Genomic DNA, 20608 nt, shown 5'->3' with positions numbered 1-20608 from the left:
TGTTATCAAATGACACCACTTTCTCCTGGGCCAGACAGACCCTGTGTAAGGTTCATTTTTTTCTGAAGACTAAGTGGTACCTGTGTGGATGAGCCAAGCGCCAGCCAAGCCATACGTTGATTTAAAACACACAGGTGTTGCTTTTGGATGCACTGATGCCACGTATCTGTAACCTAGAGTTTGAATTAAGTACACTGAGCTTTGATGGATCTTCCAGCTTTAGCTTGGAGAGAAGTAAAGTGTTGTTATGTGTTATAAATGCATTGTGGCCTTGGGGTAAATAGACCTTCAGAGCCTAGAGCAGACTTGAGCAGTTCATCCCAAACTTGACCTGCTGGCCCCATGCTCCCACTGAACACCCCGGGAGCCTGAGTTTCTAAACTGTTCTGTTCTAGAGCTTTTGCTTGGATAGAGCTTTAGGGTGGACATTTTGGAGGTGTCTTTGGAAGGCAGGGTGACCCACACTGTTTGGTATCTGCCGGGCAGGACACCCAGCCTTCCTTGGGACCCAGCGCTCTTCCTGGAGTCTTACCTGACTCCTTCCCATCAGAAAACTGCGGAGAGTTTGGGATTTTCAAAAGTGCCTTTTGGTGTTTTTGAAAGTATTTCCAGAGAGAACCTAAGATGGCAGCTAGGAGAGACAGGGCAAAAAAAACACTTCTGTGAAAAATACTAGATAAAAGCCAGAAAGTGACCCAGAACACCAGTTCCAGTGATGCGCCAGCTGGACAAAGTCTGCTAAATCCACAGGGACTGTGCACTTGGTGAAACCGGGAGTCTGCGTTCTGAGATGCATGAGTAAGCCACTGAATATCCATCAGCCATGCTGTGGTGTGGGGAAACTGAGGGTTTGCATTTGGAGGCGGACTAGTTCTTTTTTAAAAAAACCCAAAAGTGGCTGCAGGTACAGCAGCGAGAACTGCACAATGAAGCGCGGCAGGAACAGGCTGTGCAAATGCCTCAGTATCTGGCGTGGAAGATAGCCTTTCGTGCACCCACTGCTAATTGTCTTGGAGCGAGGAAGGCAGAGGTTAGCCAAAAAGGGACAAAAACCATGCCCCTTGCAGCCATCTTCCCGGTGGGCTGGGAATGCTCCTGCCTGGCTCCGGGGCCACAGCCCAGAGCCGCGCCAGGAAACCTAGTATGACGGGGGATGTTTCCAGCAGCACGTGCACATGCCACAGTGTCAGGTGTGGACAACAGCCTTTCGCGTACCCACAGCTAATTGTCCCAGAGCTGGAAAGGCGGAGCTGTGCGAAAAGGGGTAAGTAACACACCCCATTCAGCCATCTTTACAGCAGGCTGGGATGCCCCCGCACGGCCCGGCGGCCCAGGGCTTCCCTTGAGGGATGGCGCGCACTTGTGACATAGCACAGCCTTCCCTTAGCAGAGGCCCTGGAAGGGCACGGCTGGGAAGAGGAACCCACCCAGGGACCCTATGCCAGTACCAAGCACTTGTGGGTCAGTGGCAGAGACAATCCGTGGCGAGACTGAAATGAAAGTTTAAACTCTTGCAACAGCCTTAAATCTCCAGGAACACCTGGGAGGTTTGATTATTAAAGCTGCCTTGCCTCCCTAACCTCTCAGACACACACCCCACATTCAGGGTGGACAGCACCAACAGCACACCCAAAGTTGGTCCACCAATTGGACCCCACAAGATTCAGTTCCCCACACACCACAAAGACAAAGTTGGGCAGAATTGACTTGAGGGGGATAAGTGACCTGCGGACGCCGTATGCTGGTTAGTTAGAGAAAGTGTATGGCACCAAGCTGTAGATCTGACGAATTATAGATTGGTGTCTGAATAATCCTTCATTTCCTAAAAGAACCCTATCAAGTAAAGCAACTACCAAGAGCCCAAAAACAATAGAAAATTTTAAGGCATGTGAAAAAACCAGACAATGTGGATAACCCAAACCCAAACACCCAAATCAAAAGATCAGAGGAGACACAGTAGTTGGAGCAATTAATCAAAGATCTAAAGACAAACGAGAGCATGGCACAGGATATAAAAGACATAAAGAAGAGCATGGCACAGGATATAAAGGATATGAAGAATACCCTAGAAGAGCATAAAGAAGAAATTGCAAGAGTAAATAAAAAAATAGGTGATCTTATGGAAATAAAAAAACTGTTGACCAAATTAAAAAGATTTTGGATACTCATAGTACAAGACTAGAAGAAGCTGAACAACGAACAACTCAGCAACCTTCAGAACCACAGAACAGAAAATGAAAGAACAAAAGAAAGAATGGGGAAAAAAATTGAAAAAATTGAAATGGATCTCAGGGATAGGATAGATAAAATAAAACATCCAAATATAAGACTCACTGGTGTCCCAGAAGGGGAAGAGAAGGATAAAGGTCTAGAAAGAGTATTCAAAGAAATTGTTGGGGAAAACTTCCCAAACCTTCTACACAATATCAAATACACAAAGCATAAATGCCCAGCCAACTCCAAATAGAATAAATCCAAATAAACCCACTCCAAGACATATTCTGATCAGACTGTCAAATACTGAAGAGAAGGAGCAAATTCTGAAAGCGACAAGAGAAAAGCAATTCACCACATACAAAGGAAACAACATAAGGCTAAATAGTGGCTACTCAGCGGCCACCATGGAGGCGAGAAGGCAGTGGCATGACATATTTAAAATTCTGAGAGAGAAAAATTTCCTACCAAGAATACTTTATCCAGCAAAACTCACCTTCAAATTTGAGGGAGAGCTTAAATTTTTCACAGACCAACAAATGCTGAGAGATTTTGCTAATAAAAGATGTGCCCTACTTCAGATACTAAAGGGAGCCCTACCGACAGAGAAACAAAGAAAGGAGAGAGAGAAACAGAGAAATTTAACAGACATATATAGAACATTACATCCAAAATCACCAGGATACATATTCTTCTCTAGTGATCATGGAACTTTCTCCAGAATAGACCATATGCTGGGACATAAAACAAGCCTCAATAAATTTAAAAAAAAATTGAAATTATTCAAAGCACATTCTCTGACCACAATGGAATACAAATAGAAGTCAATAACCATCAGAGACTTAGAAAATTCACAAACACCTGGAGGGTAAAAATGAGGGGGAGATGAAAACATTCCCGGATAATCAAAAGCTGACGGACTTCATCACCAGTAGATCAGTCCTATAAGAAATGCGAAAGGGAATTGAGCAGGCTGAGAGGAAGGGACACGAAACAATTTACTGAAACCACATGAAGAAATAAAGATTTCCAGTGAAGATCACATGGTAAATATAAATACCAATACTACTATATTTTTGATTTGTAACTCCACTGTTTACTTCCTACAGGATCTAAAATACATAAAGTGTAATGACAAATCAGTGGTTTTGGACTCAATGTAAAATATGTAATTTTTGACAAGAACTACATAAAGGTGGGGGAATGGAGGAGTATAGGAACATAGTTTATGTGTCCTATTGAAGTTAAGTTGGTATCAAAGAAAACAAGATTGTTATAGACTTAAGATGTTAAATTTAAGCCCCATGGTAAACACAAAGAAAGTATCAGAGAATATGATCATAGAGATGAAAAGTAGAGTATGGGTTATGAGAAGTTGGGGAAGGGGCAATGGGGAGTTAATAAGAAATAAGTGTAGGGTTTCTGTTTGGGGTGAAGGGAAATTTCTAGTAATGGATGGTGGGAAGGTGATGGCATTGCAACATTGTGAATGTGATTAATCCCACTAAACGGAATGCTTGGGAGGGGTTGGAATGGGAAGATTTATGCTGTATATATGTTTCCACAGTTGAAAAAAAAAAGACAGTGTAAATAGATAACGACAATTAAATGCCATAGATGATCTTGGAAGAGATCTCAGAATAGAGGAGAAAAGGCTCAGAAAGACACAATTGGGACATAAGAAAAAAATGAAATACAGAATGTAAGCTTTATATCGATGTTAAATTTCTTGTACTTCTTAACTGCACTTAATGTGATTACATAAATGAATATTCTTGTTGATAGGAAATGTATATGTGAATTATATTATTCAAGGTTGTGTGCAACTTGCTCTCATATGTTCAGAAGACAGAGCAATAGATGATGGACGATAGGGAGGGAGGGAGGGAAAGAAAGAAATGGTAAATTGACAAAATATTAAAGTTGGTAGATCAGGGTATCGGTGGAGGGGGCTTGGGGTATGCTGGAGTTCTGTGTATGGGGTTTGTATTATTTTTGCAACTGTTACTGTAAGATTGAATTTATTTCAAAATTAAAAATTAAAAAAATATATATAAAAGAAAGTATTTACAGTGGAATTTGAATTCTTTTTTAAAAATATGCAATACTTTTCAGTATTTTTCAAGTTTTCTAATAAACATTTAAATATTTTTATCAGAAAAAATTGTTCTAAAAGTTTTCTGCCAAAATGTGGAAATACTAAACTTCCTCAACTTGGAAATTCCTGATATTCTCGCAGGCATTAGGGACTCCCAATTTAATAAGTCAAGCCCTTAGTTTTAGGGCTTACCTTTATGGAACTTATTCCTAAGCCTACTTATAACTGTGCCTAAGAGTCACTGCCAGAGAACCTCTTTTGTTGCTCAGATGTGGCCTCTCTCCTTAAGCCAACTCGGCAGGTGAACTCACTGCACCGCACCCCTGCCCCGAACATGACCCCCTGGGGTGTAAATCTCCCTGGCAACTAGGGACAGGACTCCCAGGGATGAAGCTGGCCCTGATATCGTGGGATTGGGAATGCATTCTTGACCAAAAGGGGGAAAAGAAATGAAACAAAATAAAGTTTCAGAGGCTAAGAAATCACAAATAGAGTCAAGAGGTCATTCTAGAGGTTATTCTTATGCTTTAAGTTTAGTTTTATAAACTAAACTTAATGCATAAGGAAATTCCTTAATCTTTTGCACTGTTGTAGCCTTGATTCTTGATGATAATTATGTGACTATATAGCTTTTATCATGTGACCATGTGATAGTGAAAACCTGGTGACTGACACTCCCTTTACCACGGTATGGGCAGATGAGTAATAAAATAATGACAAAAATATATATATAAATAATGGGGGGGTGAAGGGTATGGGATGATTTGGGTGTTGTTTTTAATTTTAATTTTTACTTTTTTCTTTATTTTGGAGTAATGAAAATGTTCTAAAATTGTGGCAATTATGCACAACTATATGATGATACTGTGAAAACTTGTATACTTTGGATGGATTATATGGTGTGTGAAAATACCTCAATAAAATTGCATTAAAAAAAAGTTTTCCACCACCATCTTAAGGTCTCTTTTCAAGTCATAGTGCAAGTCTTCGCAGGCCACGTGGCATCTATGTTTACAGTTCCGTATCGACAGCATTTCACCGGCAGTCGTGTTCCTCGAGAACCGCCGTTAGAAGTGGTCAGGATTATTCTGCGGGTCTGCTGGTGGCTTCCAAAGAGAAGATGTGACTTTCCTGTCCCGTGCTCACCTGGACTCCTTGAACCCCCAGCATAGCCGATGTCTTACTCATAACTGCAGTTTGAAACCTCACAGTTGCCAGAATCTGCAGGGAGGGTGGGGGGTGCTGGTGGGAGGAGAGGAGACCAAGCAGGTGGCAGCCTGAGACCCTCTGGGAGGCACACGTGAGCCGCCGTGGCCGGCGGACAGCCTGAGCGGCCCTGTCCCCTCCCGTGGGCATGGAGCTTGTCCATGGCCGAGATGGCGGCTCCCTGGATGGCCGGGCCCGCCTTCCCCATCTTTTCCAGGGGTGGCCTTCAGATTCCCAGTGCCTGCTTCTGAATAGCCTCAGGGCGGGTAGCACTCAGTGTGAAGGCTGTCCTGGATACTGCAGATTTGGGAAGTGCGGCTTTGTTGGCACCCCTGCACTTGATGCTGGTTGTGTTTACTGTGCCTCCAGGGGCCTCGGGAGCCCAGTGCCCGTGCCCTGAAGCCGGTCCTGTCTTCCTTGGGTTAGTAACGGAGATGAGCTAGCTCCCAGAAGCATATCCCGATATGCAGTACTGCAAGCCGTTTACATCACTTTTGTGAAGCTAATTTTAGAAGAAAAGTGTGATTCCTGGAAGTTTTGCCAGAGTTTTTTTTCCTTTCCATTTGCAGGAGCATGGAGAATCTCAGGCAGCCTGCGCCCGGTTTAGATGGTGGAAGGGTTCCAGTTTTATCTTTGGGGTTGGTCAGAACAGATAGAAACAGTTCCTGAATACAGTCTAAAAGTGGCTTTAAAAGAAATGATTCTTAAATCGTAAGCATCTGGCAGAGTGTTTTTCTGGAAGCACGTTTGTGTGTCGTGACCATCCCTAGTGCTTGGCCATTTTCTTTTGCTGCCCCATGAGCACACACCACAGCTGTGCTGGGCTGAGCTTCCCGGGACCGTGTCTGCTAGCACCCAGGCCGGGTAGCCAGGACTATGCTTTTATCTTTGTAGAGCTTGTGGTCTCTGTAGAAGTTCTGACCGCGGTGGTGCTATAATGTGGCCGCAAGATGGAAGCAAACCAAAATAGATGAGCCGTTTGCCCTTCTGGAAATCCATGTCTGCTTTATCTCAATTTGGACCATTTTGGTTATTCTACAAAGAGTCTTCTGCTTTCTTATTCAGCTTGGAATTAAAACTGTCCATTAAAAATAGGGAGAACATATGGATTGCCATTGTTTGCTAAGAGTTGCTCTTTGTAGACTCTAGGATTTTCAATGAAATGCAAGAAGTTCCTGAAGCCAAATGCTTTTTCTGTTCTCCAGATGGACTTTCTGGCCGAGACCAGCCAGTGGAGCTGCTGAATCCCACCCGTGTGAACCACATGTCAGGTGCGGGTAAGTCGGTCCTCCTGCCCTCCCTGGCACCGGGCTGAGTGCAAGCGGGTGTTTCCAAGCTCTGCTTTTATGGGGAGGTGTGGCGAGAAAGGGGAGGCTGCGGGTTGTCAGATTCCGGGTATTAGGGTCCATTCCAGGGGCAAAGGGCAAGTAGCAGAGAAATGCCAGTAACTTGTGTCGTGCACTCTGGAGGCTCTGTGCTTCCCAGCAGTGTCTGCTGCGTGTGTAGGCGCAGTGCCGGGCCCTGAGGCAGACGAGGGCCTGATGTGTGCCAGGGGAGCCGCCTTGCCCGCGGGCCTCGGGAGCTCCTTGGTAGAAGGAGTGAATGGGACAGCCTCCTTCCAGGCCCCTTTCAATTCTTTAATTTTCAGGAAGTGTCCACTGTGATTAGCAATTTTTCATTGAATTTCTGCTTTGATATTTCTAAGAATATATATCCCATAGATAGCATTTCTAAATGTTGCGCTTTAAGCAATGTTTTCCAAATATATGGGAACTTTTTTCCTCTCTTCTTTTTTTTTAAAGGAGCTGTCCCCAAGTAGCTTTACATTCTTCACAGAGTTTCATTATTCACAGGCCACTTGGTCTTCCGGGAGTAAAGCTGGAGGCCCTTGGAGGCCCCTGGGGAAGTGACCCACGTCCCTGCGCTCATCAGCCTGCCCGTGGAGGTGTCCAGAGGCCTCGGTCTCCGTGGTCCCTGTGCAGCGCCCTCCCCGACGGCCCACTCCCCACTGCCCCTGCGAGCCCTCCAGTGCTCGGATGCAGGGGACGCAGGGCTGGCTGACCCAGGTCCCCGACCCTCCCCTTCCCCAGGCCTCCTTTAAATGGGGTCAGAGCCCACCTGAAGCAAGGCTGGCATTTGCAAGCAGGAGGTTTCTTTCTTTACATGGTGATTCTCCGCAGTCTGCCAAGGACGGCTTCTGGCATTTCTCCAAGCCCAGGGCACAGATCATTTGTGCGCTCCTAGAAGGCACCCCAGCCTCTGCACCGGTGCTCACAGGCACCCGTGTGTCCTCCCGTTTCTCACGCCTCCTCTGCAGTCCCCTTCTCCACCTACCCAGCCATTCCCTTCCCACCCCAGGGGGCGTGTGGAGGGCCTGCAAAGGGCTTGGCTCCAAGACAGCGTATGAAGGAGATGCTTAATTTTTTTTTTTTTTTTTAATTTTTGGCCCATGTAAAGTAAACAGTTTTGGTTTTCACCTTCTCTTGTATTCAGTTTGCCAATGTTATTTTTGTTTAAACACTGGGTCCTTGTGCAGCCTGGGCATGTGGAGACAGTTTTCTGGTGCTCGCCCAGGTGTAACCTTGGTGCAGACGTTTCTCAGGTAGCCCCGTGTGCTGTGGGCTATGGAACGACGGTAAATGCGCGTTGTTCCCAAGTGATCCAGAGAGAGAGGGCCGATTCAAACTCATCCTCTGGCTTGGGAAGGCTACCCTGCCTGTGGGGTATTGGCACACGACGCCTGTCTCAGTGGGACAACCATGGACTTCAGTTTCAGGCAGAGTGTAGCTGGCAACCTGCTGCGCCATCTCGGCAGGGACTTGTTTTCTCCTGTGGCAGATGGGGAGCGTCATGCCTTCTCTACGAGATTCTTAGGAAGAGCACATGGGTGGCTTTGGTGTTGGCGAGTTCCTTAGTAAGTGCAGGCGATTAGCTGTCACAGTGCCAGCCCAAGGCCTGGAGCACTCCTGCTGGTCCAATGCACCCATTCTCTGCCTCTGGGAGAGACCACCCCATGCAAGAGATGGCCATGGGGAAGACGGCTGAGTTGAGGTTTGTCTGAGCCCCCATGAAATCGAAGCCAGTCCTCTAACTCGCTCACACCCAGGTTCCCCCTGGTCAAGGTGGAAGGGGATTGCCATGCCTCTTAGCACCTGGGGCTCGTTTTTGCAGCATTGGGTGCCACACAGTGTGCAGTGTGGGGAGCAGTGCCTGTGACCCAGGCAGAGGCAGGTTCCCACAGACATGGCAGTTTGTGTGTGACATGGATCTCGAAGCCAGCAGAGCTGGGGGTGGGCAGCTGAGAAGCTGCCAAGGTAAAGGGGGGTCTTTAAAACTCCTTTATGGTCATTTCAGCCCACTCTAAACACACATTCTACAAAGAACTATCAATCTCAGGTTATGCATTAATGTCAAAGTTGATATGAAAATGTCTGCAAAGCCATAGTTCTATGATATTGGAGTAGAAACATTTTTAGATACATTTTTACATCAATGCCAGTTTTCAGTTGCACATTTTCTAAAGATTGAATTTAACTGTAAGCAGTGTTTTGATGCTTGGTGGTAGGAAAACAAGCTGATATATATAATTTGCAGGAATTACTCCAACATTCGCCATGGGAACTTGCTTCTTTTGAATACAAAAGCTTTCCTTGAGCAGTGAAGGTGCAGGGCTCCCACCGTCAGTCTTGTTATTTGTTAGCTGTCCCTTGAGAATGATGGAGTATCTAACACGATGTTTCTTTCTGATTATGGGGTTATTTTAAAATACACATAGTCCTTATAAATTATTACTTCAAATTAAAAAGAAACATGATTCATACCTTTTATTTGTCTGCCATCTTGAATTCAGACTTCAGATAATTTTTTTTTGTTGTAAAAGTCTGTTATTGTAGAAGGAAAAACCCAAAATGCTATTTATTTAGGATTAATTCTGATTTCTTCATTTCCCTCCTAATTTCTCATATGTAAACAAGCCTTTCCTTCTTTCTGTATTTTCCTGTGTTTTAAAAAAAATAATTCTAAAACATTTCTATTATGAAAGAAAACACAAAACCATGTCCGTACCACTAAGATACGACATAGACTCTGTTAATATGATGCCATATTAGCTTCATATTTCTTTAGTTCTTTTAAAGAAGTTAAATGTTACATTATGAATGAAGCTGTGCCCACTCTCCCTTCCTAGAAGTGTTCCTTATCATGAAGCCAAAGTTGTTATATATTGTGCGAGTTTCTAGTCTGCCATGACCAATACCCATCCTGGATTGGCTTAAACCATGGGAAGTTAGTGCCTCACAGTTTCGGGGACTGGAAGGCTGGCTTCCTCCTGGAGTTGGCGGCGTGCTGGCTAGTTAGCGGTCCTGGGTCCCTGGGCTTTTCTGTTGTATGGCGAGGTCCTCTCCTTTCATTTCCCATTCCCACCGACATGCTGCTTTGGGCTCCTCCCCTTGTGTACCAGTTTGCTAATGCTACCATTTCACAGAACGCCAGAGATGGACTGCCTTTTATAAAGGGGGTTTATTTGGTTACACAGTTACAGTCTTAAGGCCATAAAGTATCCAAGGTAAGTCATCAACAATCGAGTACCTTCACTGGAGGATGGTCAATGGTGTCCAGAAAACCTCTGTTAGCTGGGAAGACACATGGCTGGCAATTGCTTTGGAGTTCTGGTTTCTCCCAGGATATTTCTCTCTAGACTGCAGCTCCTCAAAAATGTCACTCTCAGTTGCTCTTGGGGCGTTTGTCCTCTCTTAGCTTCTCCGGAGCAAAAGTCTGCTTTCAATGGCCATCTCTAAAATGTTGCTCTGTAAGTTGCAGCTCCTCTCTGCTACTGTGTGTTCTTCAAAGTGTCCCTCTTGGCTGTGGCAAGCTCGCTCCTTCTGTCTGAGCTTATATAGTGCTCTAGTAAACTAATCAAGGCCCATGCTGAATGGGTGGGGCCACACCTCCATGGAAATTATCTAATCAGAGTTATCACCTATAGCTGGGTGGGTCACAGCTCCATGGAAACACTCAAAGAATTACAATCTAATAGTCAACACTAATATGTCTGCCCACAGAAGATTGCATCAAAGATAATGGCATTTTAGGGGACATAATACATCCAAACCAGCACATTCCACCCCCTGAACCCCAAAATGACATGATCTTTCCATATACAATATACATTCATCCCACCACAATATCACGAAATCTTATATCATTTCAATGACAATAAGTACAAGATCCCATCAAAATCAGTTACAGGCGTGGTCTATCCAAAAGCAAAATTCCCCTCTGGCTCTGTACCTGTGGAAGTTAGAAAAAGTTATCTGCTTCCAATATACAAAGGAGTGCTATCATAGAGTAAACATTTCCATTGCCATAAGGAGAAACTGAAAGGAAAAAAGGGTTTAAGGGACCAAAACAGTTCCTAAAACCTGCAGGGCAAAGTCCATTAGATTTCCAAGTCTTAGAGTCATTTACAGAATGTCATTTTATCCTTGGGGCTTGAGAGAGTGGGAGTCCAACCCTTTCCAAAGGCTTTCATGGCAGCCCTTTTCTCTCCAAACGCTGGGTGAGTGCTTCAACATATCCACACGTTGTGGAGACCACCTTCTCAGCCCCACCATCTTCAAACATCGGAGCAGCACCCAGATTCTCTTCCACCTCCAGGGCAAACACCCTTCAGAATAGTGGGGTGGCAGCCAGGCTCTCCCCAATCCCCTGGGAATATGCTCCACCCTCTCTGGGACCTGGGGTGGCAGCACTCTTCCTGAGCATCGAGGCAGAAGGCCACCCGCGACCTCCAGGGCAAACTCACCCTTTCCATGCTTGTGGGCCGCTCCGCTCTCCCAGCCCGAGACCTCTTGACTTCAGACCTCAACCTCCATGGCTCTGTCTTTGAAAAAAATTTTCCTTCAGTTTGTTCCTTGTCTGTCTCCTCCAGTCCAGATTGGCAGCGGCTCCATCTATAAAGATCTTGCAAAAATTCTGTTGGCTTCACATGAAGCACACAGGGGTCAAAACCATCAGACAATAGGACTTTGCACAAATCCTTTCTGGATAACTCCATCTCCATTCCTGGCTTGTACTGAAATGGCAGTTGGGTTCCATGTTTGGTTAAATCCTCATGTTGGGCTGTAGCTTCTGGGGTTCCATGCCCTGGACGCCTGGAATTTTCCAAACCATCAGTTTCTGATTTCTTTGAACCCAAGAGTTCAGTTCTAAGCTTATCTCTCTGTTCACATTTTACTATAAGCTGCAAGGAGAAGCCGTGCTATATCCACAACTTTTAGTTTCAAAATCTCATCAGTCAAGTATCCCAGCTTGTCGCTCTCAAATTCTTCCTTCCATCCAACACCAGGACTCAATTTTGCCAGATTCTTTGCCACTTTAAAACAAGGATCGCCTTTCTTCCAGTTTGCAATGACACTTTCAACATTTCTTTTTAAGGCCTCATCAGAAGTATCTTTGGAGTCCATATTTCTACCAACAGTCTCTTCAAAGCAGTTTAGGCCTTTTCTATCAAGCTCCTCTCAATTCTTCCAGAATCTTCCCCTTATCCATTTAAAGAGCCATTCCAACATGTTTGGTATTTGCAAACTCAGCAACACCAGCACTCCACTTCTGGTACCAAAATCTGTCCCGGTTTGCTAATGCTGCCTTTTTGTAAAACATCAGAAATGAATTGGCTTTTATAAAAGGGGTTTATTTGGTTACACAGTTACAGTCGTAAGGTCATAAAGTGTCCAAGGTAAGTCATCAACGATCGGGTTCCTTCACAGGAGGATGGCCAGTGGTGTCCGGAAAACCTTTTGTAGCTTGGAAGGCACATGGCTGGCAATTGCTCCTGAATTCTGGTTTCAAAATGGCTTTCTCCCAGGACGTTCCTCTCTAGGCTGCAGCTCCTGAAAAATGTCACTCTCAGTTGTTCTTGGGGTTCTTGCCCTCTCTTAGCTTCTCCGGAGCCAAAGTCTGTTTTCAAAGGCCGTCTCCAAAATGTTGCTCTGTGAGCTGCAGCTCCTCTCTCAGCAACTTGTGTCCTTCAGAGTGTCCCTCCTGGCTGTGGCAAGCTCGCTCTTTCTGTCTGTCTGAGCTTTTGTAGTGCTCCAGTGAACTAATCAACTGATCCAGTCAGAGTTATCACCTACAGTTGGGTGGGTCGAATCTCCATGGAAGCACTCAAAGAATTATTAGCTAGTCAACGCTAATGTCTGCTCACAGAAGATTGCATCAAAGATAATGGCATTTTGGGGGGCACAATACATCCAAACCGGCGCACTGTGGCTCTCCCTCCAAGGCCTCAGGACCTGCGGTCGCAGTTGATTCGTCTGGGGAGGGGGGTGGCGGCCGGTAGCTAAATCCTAGGCTCCCAGGCTTGCTCTGAGGGTACCGGCGGCGGGGGCTCTTTCCCGGAGGCGAAGGCGAGGCGGGGGACTTGGCCAGGTCCCCGGCGGGGGGGCGTGCAAGGTGTGGAGGGCGGCGAGAAGGAACAGGCAGGACACGGTTCTTTGAGGGTGAAGAAGCTAAGAGAGAGAGCTTTATTAGGCGAGAGCACAAGCTTATATTGGGCGATTAGAGGGCGGGGTAGCTGTAGAGGTCGAAGGCTTGGATTGGTTCAGAGAGGGCGCAGAGGTTGATAGACAAGGGGCGGGAGTTGTTCTGGTAACTGCGCATGCGCACTGACGGTGGGGGAGTTGCTCTGGCAATGGGGAGTGTCAGGGGCAAGATAAGGGGGTGGGGAAAAGGCGGTTCCCTCCGGCAAGCCTCCCCTAACGGTGGTATTTTGGGTGAGGAAATGGGGCCTGCCTCCGGCTCCACTTTCCCAGGCCTGGGGGGCTGTGGAGGGCGCTGTCGCCCGTGCCCACCACCCTCCCCAGGGGCTGATCAGGTCCCCCAGCCCAGGCCCGCCAAGTTGAAGCACGTAATCAGTGTCCCGCAAGGACCAGGGCTGAGATCCGCGCTGAGCCAGTCAGCTGCACTCCCGATGAAAATCCGGTCTTCACCAGGGCCTTAGAGTTCCCAGATAATATTTGTTATACTATCAGTCCAGAAGTACCTGTTATCTTTTATATAAAATATTGTTGGGTGGTTTTAAATTTGTACATGACATCAAACTGAACCCAGCTTTTTTATTCAACATTGTTTTTGAGATTTATTTGTGTTGATATATGTAGTACTAAATTCATTTTGTGTTATATAATATTTTCCTGTATGAATAAACCATGAAGTAAACTGAGACACGTAAAAGTTGTTTCACCTTTTTAACTATTATAAACTGAGATGCAGTAATGTCTGTTTGTTTTTGTTTACAGTTGTATGCTTTGTTTTGTTTTAAATTACATGTGAAAGTTTCTCTGGGTCAGAGAGCTGCCTTCAGCTGTCCTCGGTGTCACCTGATGGTTTCCGAGGAGGCAGCCTCAGTTACGTGAGACCAGCACTTCTTTTTTTCCCTACATCATGGCCAGCATTGGATGTCACAGGCTTAAAAAAACTTTTCCAACCTCACCAGCATGAAATGATATCCAATAACAGTTTTAATCTCCTTTTTCTGTTAAACAGTTGGGTGTTCAAGTTAAAAAATCCTTGTTTCCTACTTAAGTTGTGACCAATTGGGAAATAAAACAAACAGTACAAACAAAGAATAACAACAAAGAATAAGGCAGATGGAATCCAGGAATGTCAACTTTATTCCTGAACCAGGCAGTGTTGGGGAACCGTGGCTGGTGCCAGAGCCCAGTGGACCCGCGGACTGAGCTCCACACTTGGGACACTCGTCCACCCTGCCCGGCTTCCTCTTCCCACACGTCCCCATCAAGCAAGTCACTGCATAACCTGGGACGGAAGGAAACCCCTGGCCAGAGAAGCAGCCTCCCCTGTTCCCATGGACTTGAGCATCTTGTCATTCATGTTACCGTCTCGGGGCCTCCTCTTCTGGGCTGTGCCCTCTGAGTCCAGCTCCCGCTGGCACGTCCGTCATCCCAGTGCCTTCCAGATGGTCTCCCATCTTCCTGGTACTGACGCTGTCCTGTTCACATGGTCACAAACGTCCTCTCAGGGTACGCCATGTTGTCCCCTAGCCCCTCACTTGAGGTGCACTTTTTTTTTTCTTTGTATAGTTTTAAATTTCAAAGTAATCAAATTTATCAATATTTTACCTAAAACTTTGTGCATGCAGTAAGAACTCCTTCACAAAGCCATTCAGTGAGTCTCCGCAGAGGCCAGCTAGCGGGGCAGAACACACATCAGTGTTGCTAGGAGCAGCGGAGGAGTCAGGGAACCGTTCTCCAGCTTGCTTGCAGTGGCGGTTACATGTATACCTATGTCCAGACTCACTAAAGGTGAATTTCACTGTGTGTAGAGTTTGTCTCCATAAACCTGCCTTCAAAATGTAAAAACAAAGTATTTCCCAGCATTTTCCTCTGAAAGTTATAAAGCTCTGCATTTTAGCTTTAGTTTGGAATTTACTGACGGAGCCGGCACAAGGCGAGGCTCTGGCCTCGTGTGCAGGTGGCTCCTTGTCCCAGGGCCTTGACGGAACTGCACACGTCTCCTGCCGATGAGGGATGTGTCCTGCTTGTAGACAGAGTTCCCGCGCACGTGACGAGTCTCCAGGTTCTCTCTTCTGCACTGAATCACCCTCGGTTTGCATAGGTCTGGTTTTACACTTTGGTAGGATATATTTTTGGAAAACCCAAGAATTCCCCCATACTCTTCTAATGTAGCGGGACCCAACAGCCAAATTCTCTGTCCTTGTCAGGACTTGCTGGGCCTTCGGTTGGATTTTTTTAAAGCCTATTTTAATGAAATCCTGTGCAGCCTTTGAAAGGACTGAAGGGTCTTTATGTAAATATGTTTAATATAAAGCGAAACCCACAAGCTGCAAATCAGAATATAAAGCACCGTAACATTTTTGTTTCTCAAAATCATTTTATATGTGTGTATATATATATATGCGGAACAACCAAGTGGAGTCTTACCAGCCGTGTGGGAACTCACCTCTAGATTATTGTGGTTTGCTAAAGCTGACGGAATGCAGTATACCAGAAATGAGTTGGCTTTTACAATGAGGATTTATTAACTACAAACTTACAGTTCTCAGGCCTTGAAGATGTCCAACTCAGGGCATCAACAGGCAGTGCTACCTGTGATCTTCAGCTCCTCTGCCACGTGGCCAGGCACATGGTGACGTCTGCTGGTCCTTCTCTCCCGGGTTTCATTGCTTCCAGCTCCTGGCTTCAGTGGCTTCCTCTCTTAGCTTCTGTGTGTATCTTTTTCTCAGCTTCTTTGGCTCTCTTAGCTTCTCTGGCTTTTCTCTGTGTCTTCTCTGTCTTTTGTCCTCTTATAAAGGACTCCAGTAAGAGGATTAAGATCCCAATTGAATGAGGCGGGTCACATTTCAAGTGAAGATCCTACTCACCAAAAGATCCTACGTACAGTGTGTCCACACTCAGGGGAATGGATTAGCTTTAAGAACCTGCTCTTCTGGGTTCCACACAGCTCCAAACCACCACAGTTACTTATTTGTATAGTGTTTGGAGTTTGAAGAATAAGCATGTATTAATTTTGTCACAAGATAAAGTGTGGGGTGTGATAGAATCATGAAGTCTAGTGTTTATTTAATCTGTGATGAATGTAAAAAGTTCCTTGCTTTTTAAAATGATATGAGATGAAAACATAATATTTACAAATGAGGTGTGGGTTTTTCAGTGGCCACTTAATCTGTTTAAGTTATCAAGGTTAAGTCTGTAAGATTCATTCATCATTTAATCAGTATTTATTGAGCCCCTATTTTGTGCCCGATTCTGTTCTAGATAATCAGAGTGCAGCAGTGAAGCCAGCCGGCTGAGAAAAGGTTTTTTCCTCCCAAGAGCCTCTCTCCTAGTTAGGGGAGACAACTAGCAGGCATATGAGCAGATGAATGGTTAGTGTATGAGCTTTGGGCGAGAGCTTGGTGAGCACCCAGAGGAAGAAGGCTGGAGGCTGCCAGCGGGCTGGGGTACGGTATCGTACTTTTCCGAGGGTGGCGGGGGGAGGCCTCACTGGGGAGACATTTGAGTAGAGACACGAGGAGTCCCGGGTGGGAGCCGGCAGCTGGGTGGGAGGCCAGTACCCAGTGTCCTAGAGGAAGTGATGGAGGCCATTGTGTGTGGGGTGGGTGCGTCAGGAGGAGGGAGAAGGAAGGGAAGGCAGCTCTCATCGGACCTCAGGGGCGTTTTAAGAGATGTTGACTTTAGGGAAGATAGAGAGCTGGCAGGGGGTATTGGGAAGAGCTCTGTGGCTGGCGAACTTGTTACCAGGACCATCCTGCTCCTGTGCTGGCGGTCACCCCAGAGGGGTGCTGCCCCGGGAGACAGATGGTAGGGGACCGCATCATTTAGGTGAGAGATGCCAGATCAGGGCAGTGATGGGGAGTGGGGAGAAGTTGTCAAATTCAGGGTTGATTCTAGAGATGGCACCTTAGAGTTCACTGGTATATTGAGGTAGATTCCGCGATAAATAGAGGAGTCAAGGTGGCTGCAGATTTACCATGCGAGCAGTTGGAAGGGTGGAGTAAGCAGTCACTGAGATGGGGAGACTGGGGATGGAGCCCCTCTGGGGTCCGCGGGGGTCCTTTTTGGACACTGAGACAGAGAGTAGAGGTGTAGAGGAGGGCATTGGGGTGGGGTCAGAGTTCGGGCAGGTAGAGAGCTGACTGAGGCAGCCCGGGCAGATGTAGATGGTGTTGATCGCCATGCGACCAGGGGACAGAAGTGGTTCGCACAGAGAAGGGGTGCCAGGACCCTGGGAGGTCGGGGAGCTGAGAGGGAGCAGCTGGCGAGCCGGGTGGGGACCGCGTGGCAGGGTGCTGCCCCGCTCCCGAGGGGAGGCGGTGAGTGGAGCGCCAGCGTGGCCACATGGGGCCGTGGCGGCTGGTGGAGCAGTGGAGACAAAGGCTGGATTGGGATGGCTGTGGGAGAGGCAGGAAGTGAGGAGTTAGAGGCAGTTCATTCAGGCAGCTCTTTGAAGGGGGTTTGTTCCAGAGGAGAGCACAGAAATGGAGAGATGAGGATCAAGAGAGTGTAGTTTTGAGATGGGAAAAACTATAGCGTGATTGGTTGTTGTTGGAATGATCCAGTGGAGAGGGAACTTTTGGTGATTCTGGGGCAAGGGTGGGTGGGCTCTTTCCCTGGTGGGAGGAAGGGCTGGCCAGGATGGGGTCTTGGGCACAAAGCAGGGCCCCTGGACCCAGACAGCCGGGGGTGGGCATGGGGCTGGGGCTAGTGGAGGGGGCCCTCCAGTGGCCTTTGTTCCCCCAGAATTAGGAAGCAGCGTCCTCAATGCAGAGTGGGGACAGGGATGTGTCGGCGGTTGAGGAGAGAAGAGGGTAGATGTGGTATTCAGGAGGGTAGGTGAGCGCGGGGCCAGAGGCTGATCGTGGGGCCTGTGCCCTCTTGGAAGACATGGGCTGATGCCAGGGGACTTTACAACCTCATAAGCCAATGGTGTGTGCCATTTTATGTTTTAGAGTAGACTCTTTTAGATTATGAAAACAACGTTTAGTATAGATAAGTAGTGCTACGCTGAAAGTTGCTGGAATTGGAGGGTGCACGCTCAGAGCTGGGCAGCGTCGATGCTCCACCAGCCTCCAGGGGTGACGGGCTTCATGCTGCCCAAGAGCCGAGGGCAGTGCTGCGGCTTCCCGGCTGCTAAAGCGAATGCCATGCAATGGGGTGGCTTAAACAACTGAATTTGACTCACAGTTGTGGGGCTGGGGAAAGTCCAAATGAAGCCATCTTCAAGGTGATGCCTTCTCCCCAAGACTGTGGCGTCTTGGGGCTGACTGTTGGCCATCCTTGTCCTTGGCTTTTCCGTCCCACGGCAGTGCACGTGGCAGCCTCTTCTTTCTCCTCTGGGTTCCGTGGACTTCCAGCCCCTGGTTGTGCTCCGTGGCTTCTCTCTCTGGCGAAATGATTAAAGCCCAACAGGATTCAGTTGAGCCTTATGTGACGTAATCTTATCAAAACGTCCTTTTTCCACTGGGTTCTCACCCACAGGAGTGGTTAAGATTAAGGGTGTGTTTCTCTGGGGTGCGTAGCTCCAGGCCACCACAGGGAGGGAAACAAAACCTGGATGGCAACAGGGCATCTCGGCCCCGACCGCGAGCGAGGTGGCCTTCGCGGCCTCCCCTCGCGCAGCACGCTCCCTCAGCTCGGTGGCCAGGCGCCCTGCTTCTGTCACAGAAGGAGAATAGGGTCCTCGGGGATGTGGTCACTTTTCCAGGGGCACACAGCACATAAATTATGGAGCAAAGACCCATTTCTGCTCTCAGGATTGTGCTCGTGGGGAAAAGGCCAGCCTCAAAATGCCGAGAACCTCTGCCGCCAGGCAAATGGAGGCCGATTTTAAGGATGTGCTAAAGAGCAGCGTCTTCCGTTCAGGCACCCCATAAACAAGGGTTTCTGTTGGTGTTAAGAAAGTTTCTTTTCAAGGCCGCATAGCATAAGTACGTTTTTAAAAGAAAATTCTGGAATCTTAAAGGGGAGAAACTATAAGACTCTAGAGAATTTCTCCAAAATTATAAAAAGACATTCTTTGGATTCACCCCTGATTTCTCAAGTCTTAAAGGTATGTTACCACCAAACTGTCACTCCTTGAGTTTTAGAGCAGGAACTATTTGAGGTTACCAACAACTGGAGACCGTGGGGCCTCCTGGTCACGTTTTGTTGTGGTTTGGTTTGGTTTGGTTTGGTGAGAGGAAACTAAAAGCAAATGCAAATGTGAGAAGGTCCATCACCTCAGGGAAGGCTGCAGAACGCCCTCAACTGGCACAGGAAACTGAGCTGCCTTAACAGCCCGATGCCCAGGGACAAAACCTTAGCTGCAGCACTTCTCCCACGGTGCCCCTCTCGGGGTTTTCTGATGCTCAGCTGGGCTTGCTCTCGGACGGGCAGCAGGAAAGAGCGCTGCCTTCAGCAGGTGCAGGCATGGCCACTGCCAAGGTTCCAGGCAGGGCTGGCAGGAAGAAGCGAGCTCTCTCTTGCCTCCTCAGCTTGGTGCCAGCCTTGACTTTCGGGGTTCTTCATTTTTCCCACAGGCAGGGGAAGTGGTGTTGGGGGTCAGCTCCTCCGCTCTGGCCCCTGGACCGCCGCTGTCGGGCCTGCGCAGTGCGTGTCAGCTAGATCGGCGGCTCCTTCCCCCAGCGTGCATGGGGCTGCCCTGCCTCCTTTGATGGCATGTTTTACTTTTTGGAAGAATAATAAAGTACAGAACAAAGAGATGTCGAGGTAAAATCCAGTTGCTTGAAAAATGGGAAACAATTTCCAACTGTTTGATTTACTTAGTTCAAACACAAGTTGAGAATTTTTCTCCTTCCTTCCCTCACATTAACCCCATGGCCTGTCTGAGCAGACTTATCTTCAAGAAGTATTCAGGAGCTGTAGCCTGTGGAAATTCACAGTCCCAGCACAATCGTGTGGCTCTGCACATGTTATGTACATTTATGGGCTGGTCAGAAATGCCTTAAGAGTCACTTTTGGGATCAGGTGCGTCAGCCCTTTATTTCATGGCCACGAGCAGTCTCAGCACTGAAGCCTGTGGAGGCCCCTCCTTCACCAGGCCTCATGCTGGGTAACCCTCTCCCCGTAAGCCAGCCTGGCGGCTGAGGATTTACTCCAACTGAGAATTTAGAAAAGTATTGCTTTTCCAGGCCCACACACCTCATTTCGTGCTCTTTCTCTCTTGCGCATGCCTTTACAGACAGAGAAACAGATTCCCGGGAAGGAACAGTGACTTTCCAACAAACTAGCCACACAGCTGGTGGGATGGCAGCTGGCACGGAGCACAGCCCACTCCAGCTGTGCACAGCTGATGCCAGGCCCCTCCAGGAGCTCAGGGCACCACAGTGGCTCTTGTGAGCCTGATGGGTTCACTTTTTTTTTTAATTCAACTTTATTTAGATAAATTTACATACCACATAGTCATCCAAAGTGTACAATCAGTTGTTCACAGTGCCATCATGTATCTGAGCATTCATCACCACAGTCAATTTTTGAAGATTTTCGTTACTCCAAAAAAAAAAAGGTAAAAAAGAAACCCAAAACATCCCACCCCTCCTATTAGTTGTTT

At 47.2% G+C, this 20608-nt stretch overlaps 1 protein-coding gene across 7 annotated transcripts in view; it reads left to right on the top strand.

The window, feature by feature from the left end:
- Nucleotides 1-20608, top strand: part of HDAC4 (histone deacetylase 4) — a 367147-nt gene that overhangs the window by 153943 nt on the left and 192596 nt on the right. For all 7 annotated transcript variants that reach the window (XM_037849277.1, XM_037849273.1, XM_037849274.1 and 4 more), the window contains exon 3: nt 6724-6795. In XM_037849277.1, coding sequence (XP_037705205.1) covers nt 6724-6795 — 72 coding nt within the window. The remainder of the gene's footprint in view (nt 1-6723; nt 6796-20608) is intronic.

This window comes from Choloepus didactylus, chromosome 9 (assembly GCF_015220235.1).
Source record: "Choloepus didactylus isolate mChoDid1 chromosome 9, mChoDid1.pri, whole genome shotgun sequence".
Lineage (NCBI taxonomy): Eukaryota > Metazoa > Chordata > Mammalia > Pilosa > Megalonychidae > Choloepus > Choloepus didactylus.
Note: the sequence above shows the minus strand (reverse complement) of the source record. Positions and strands in the feature narration are given on the sequence as shown.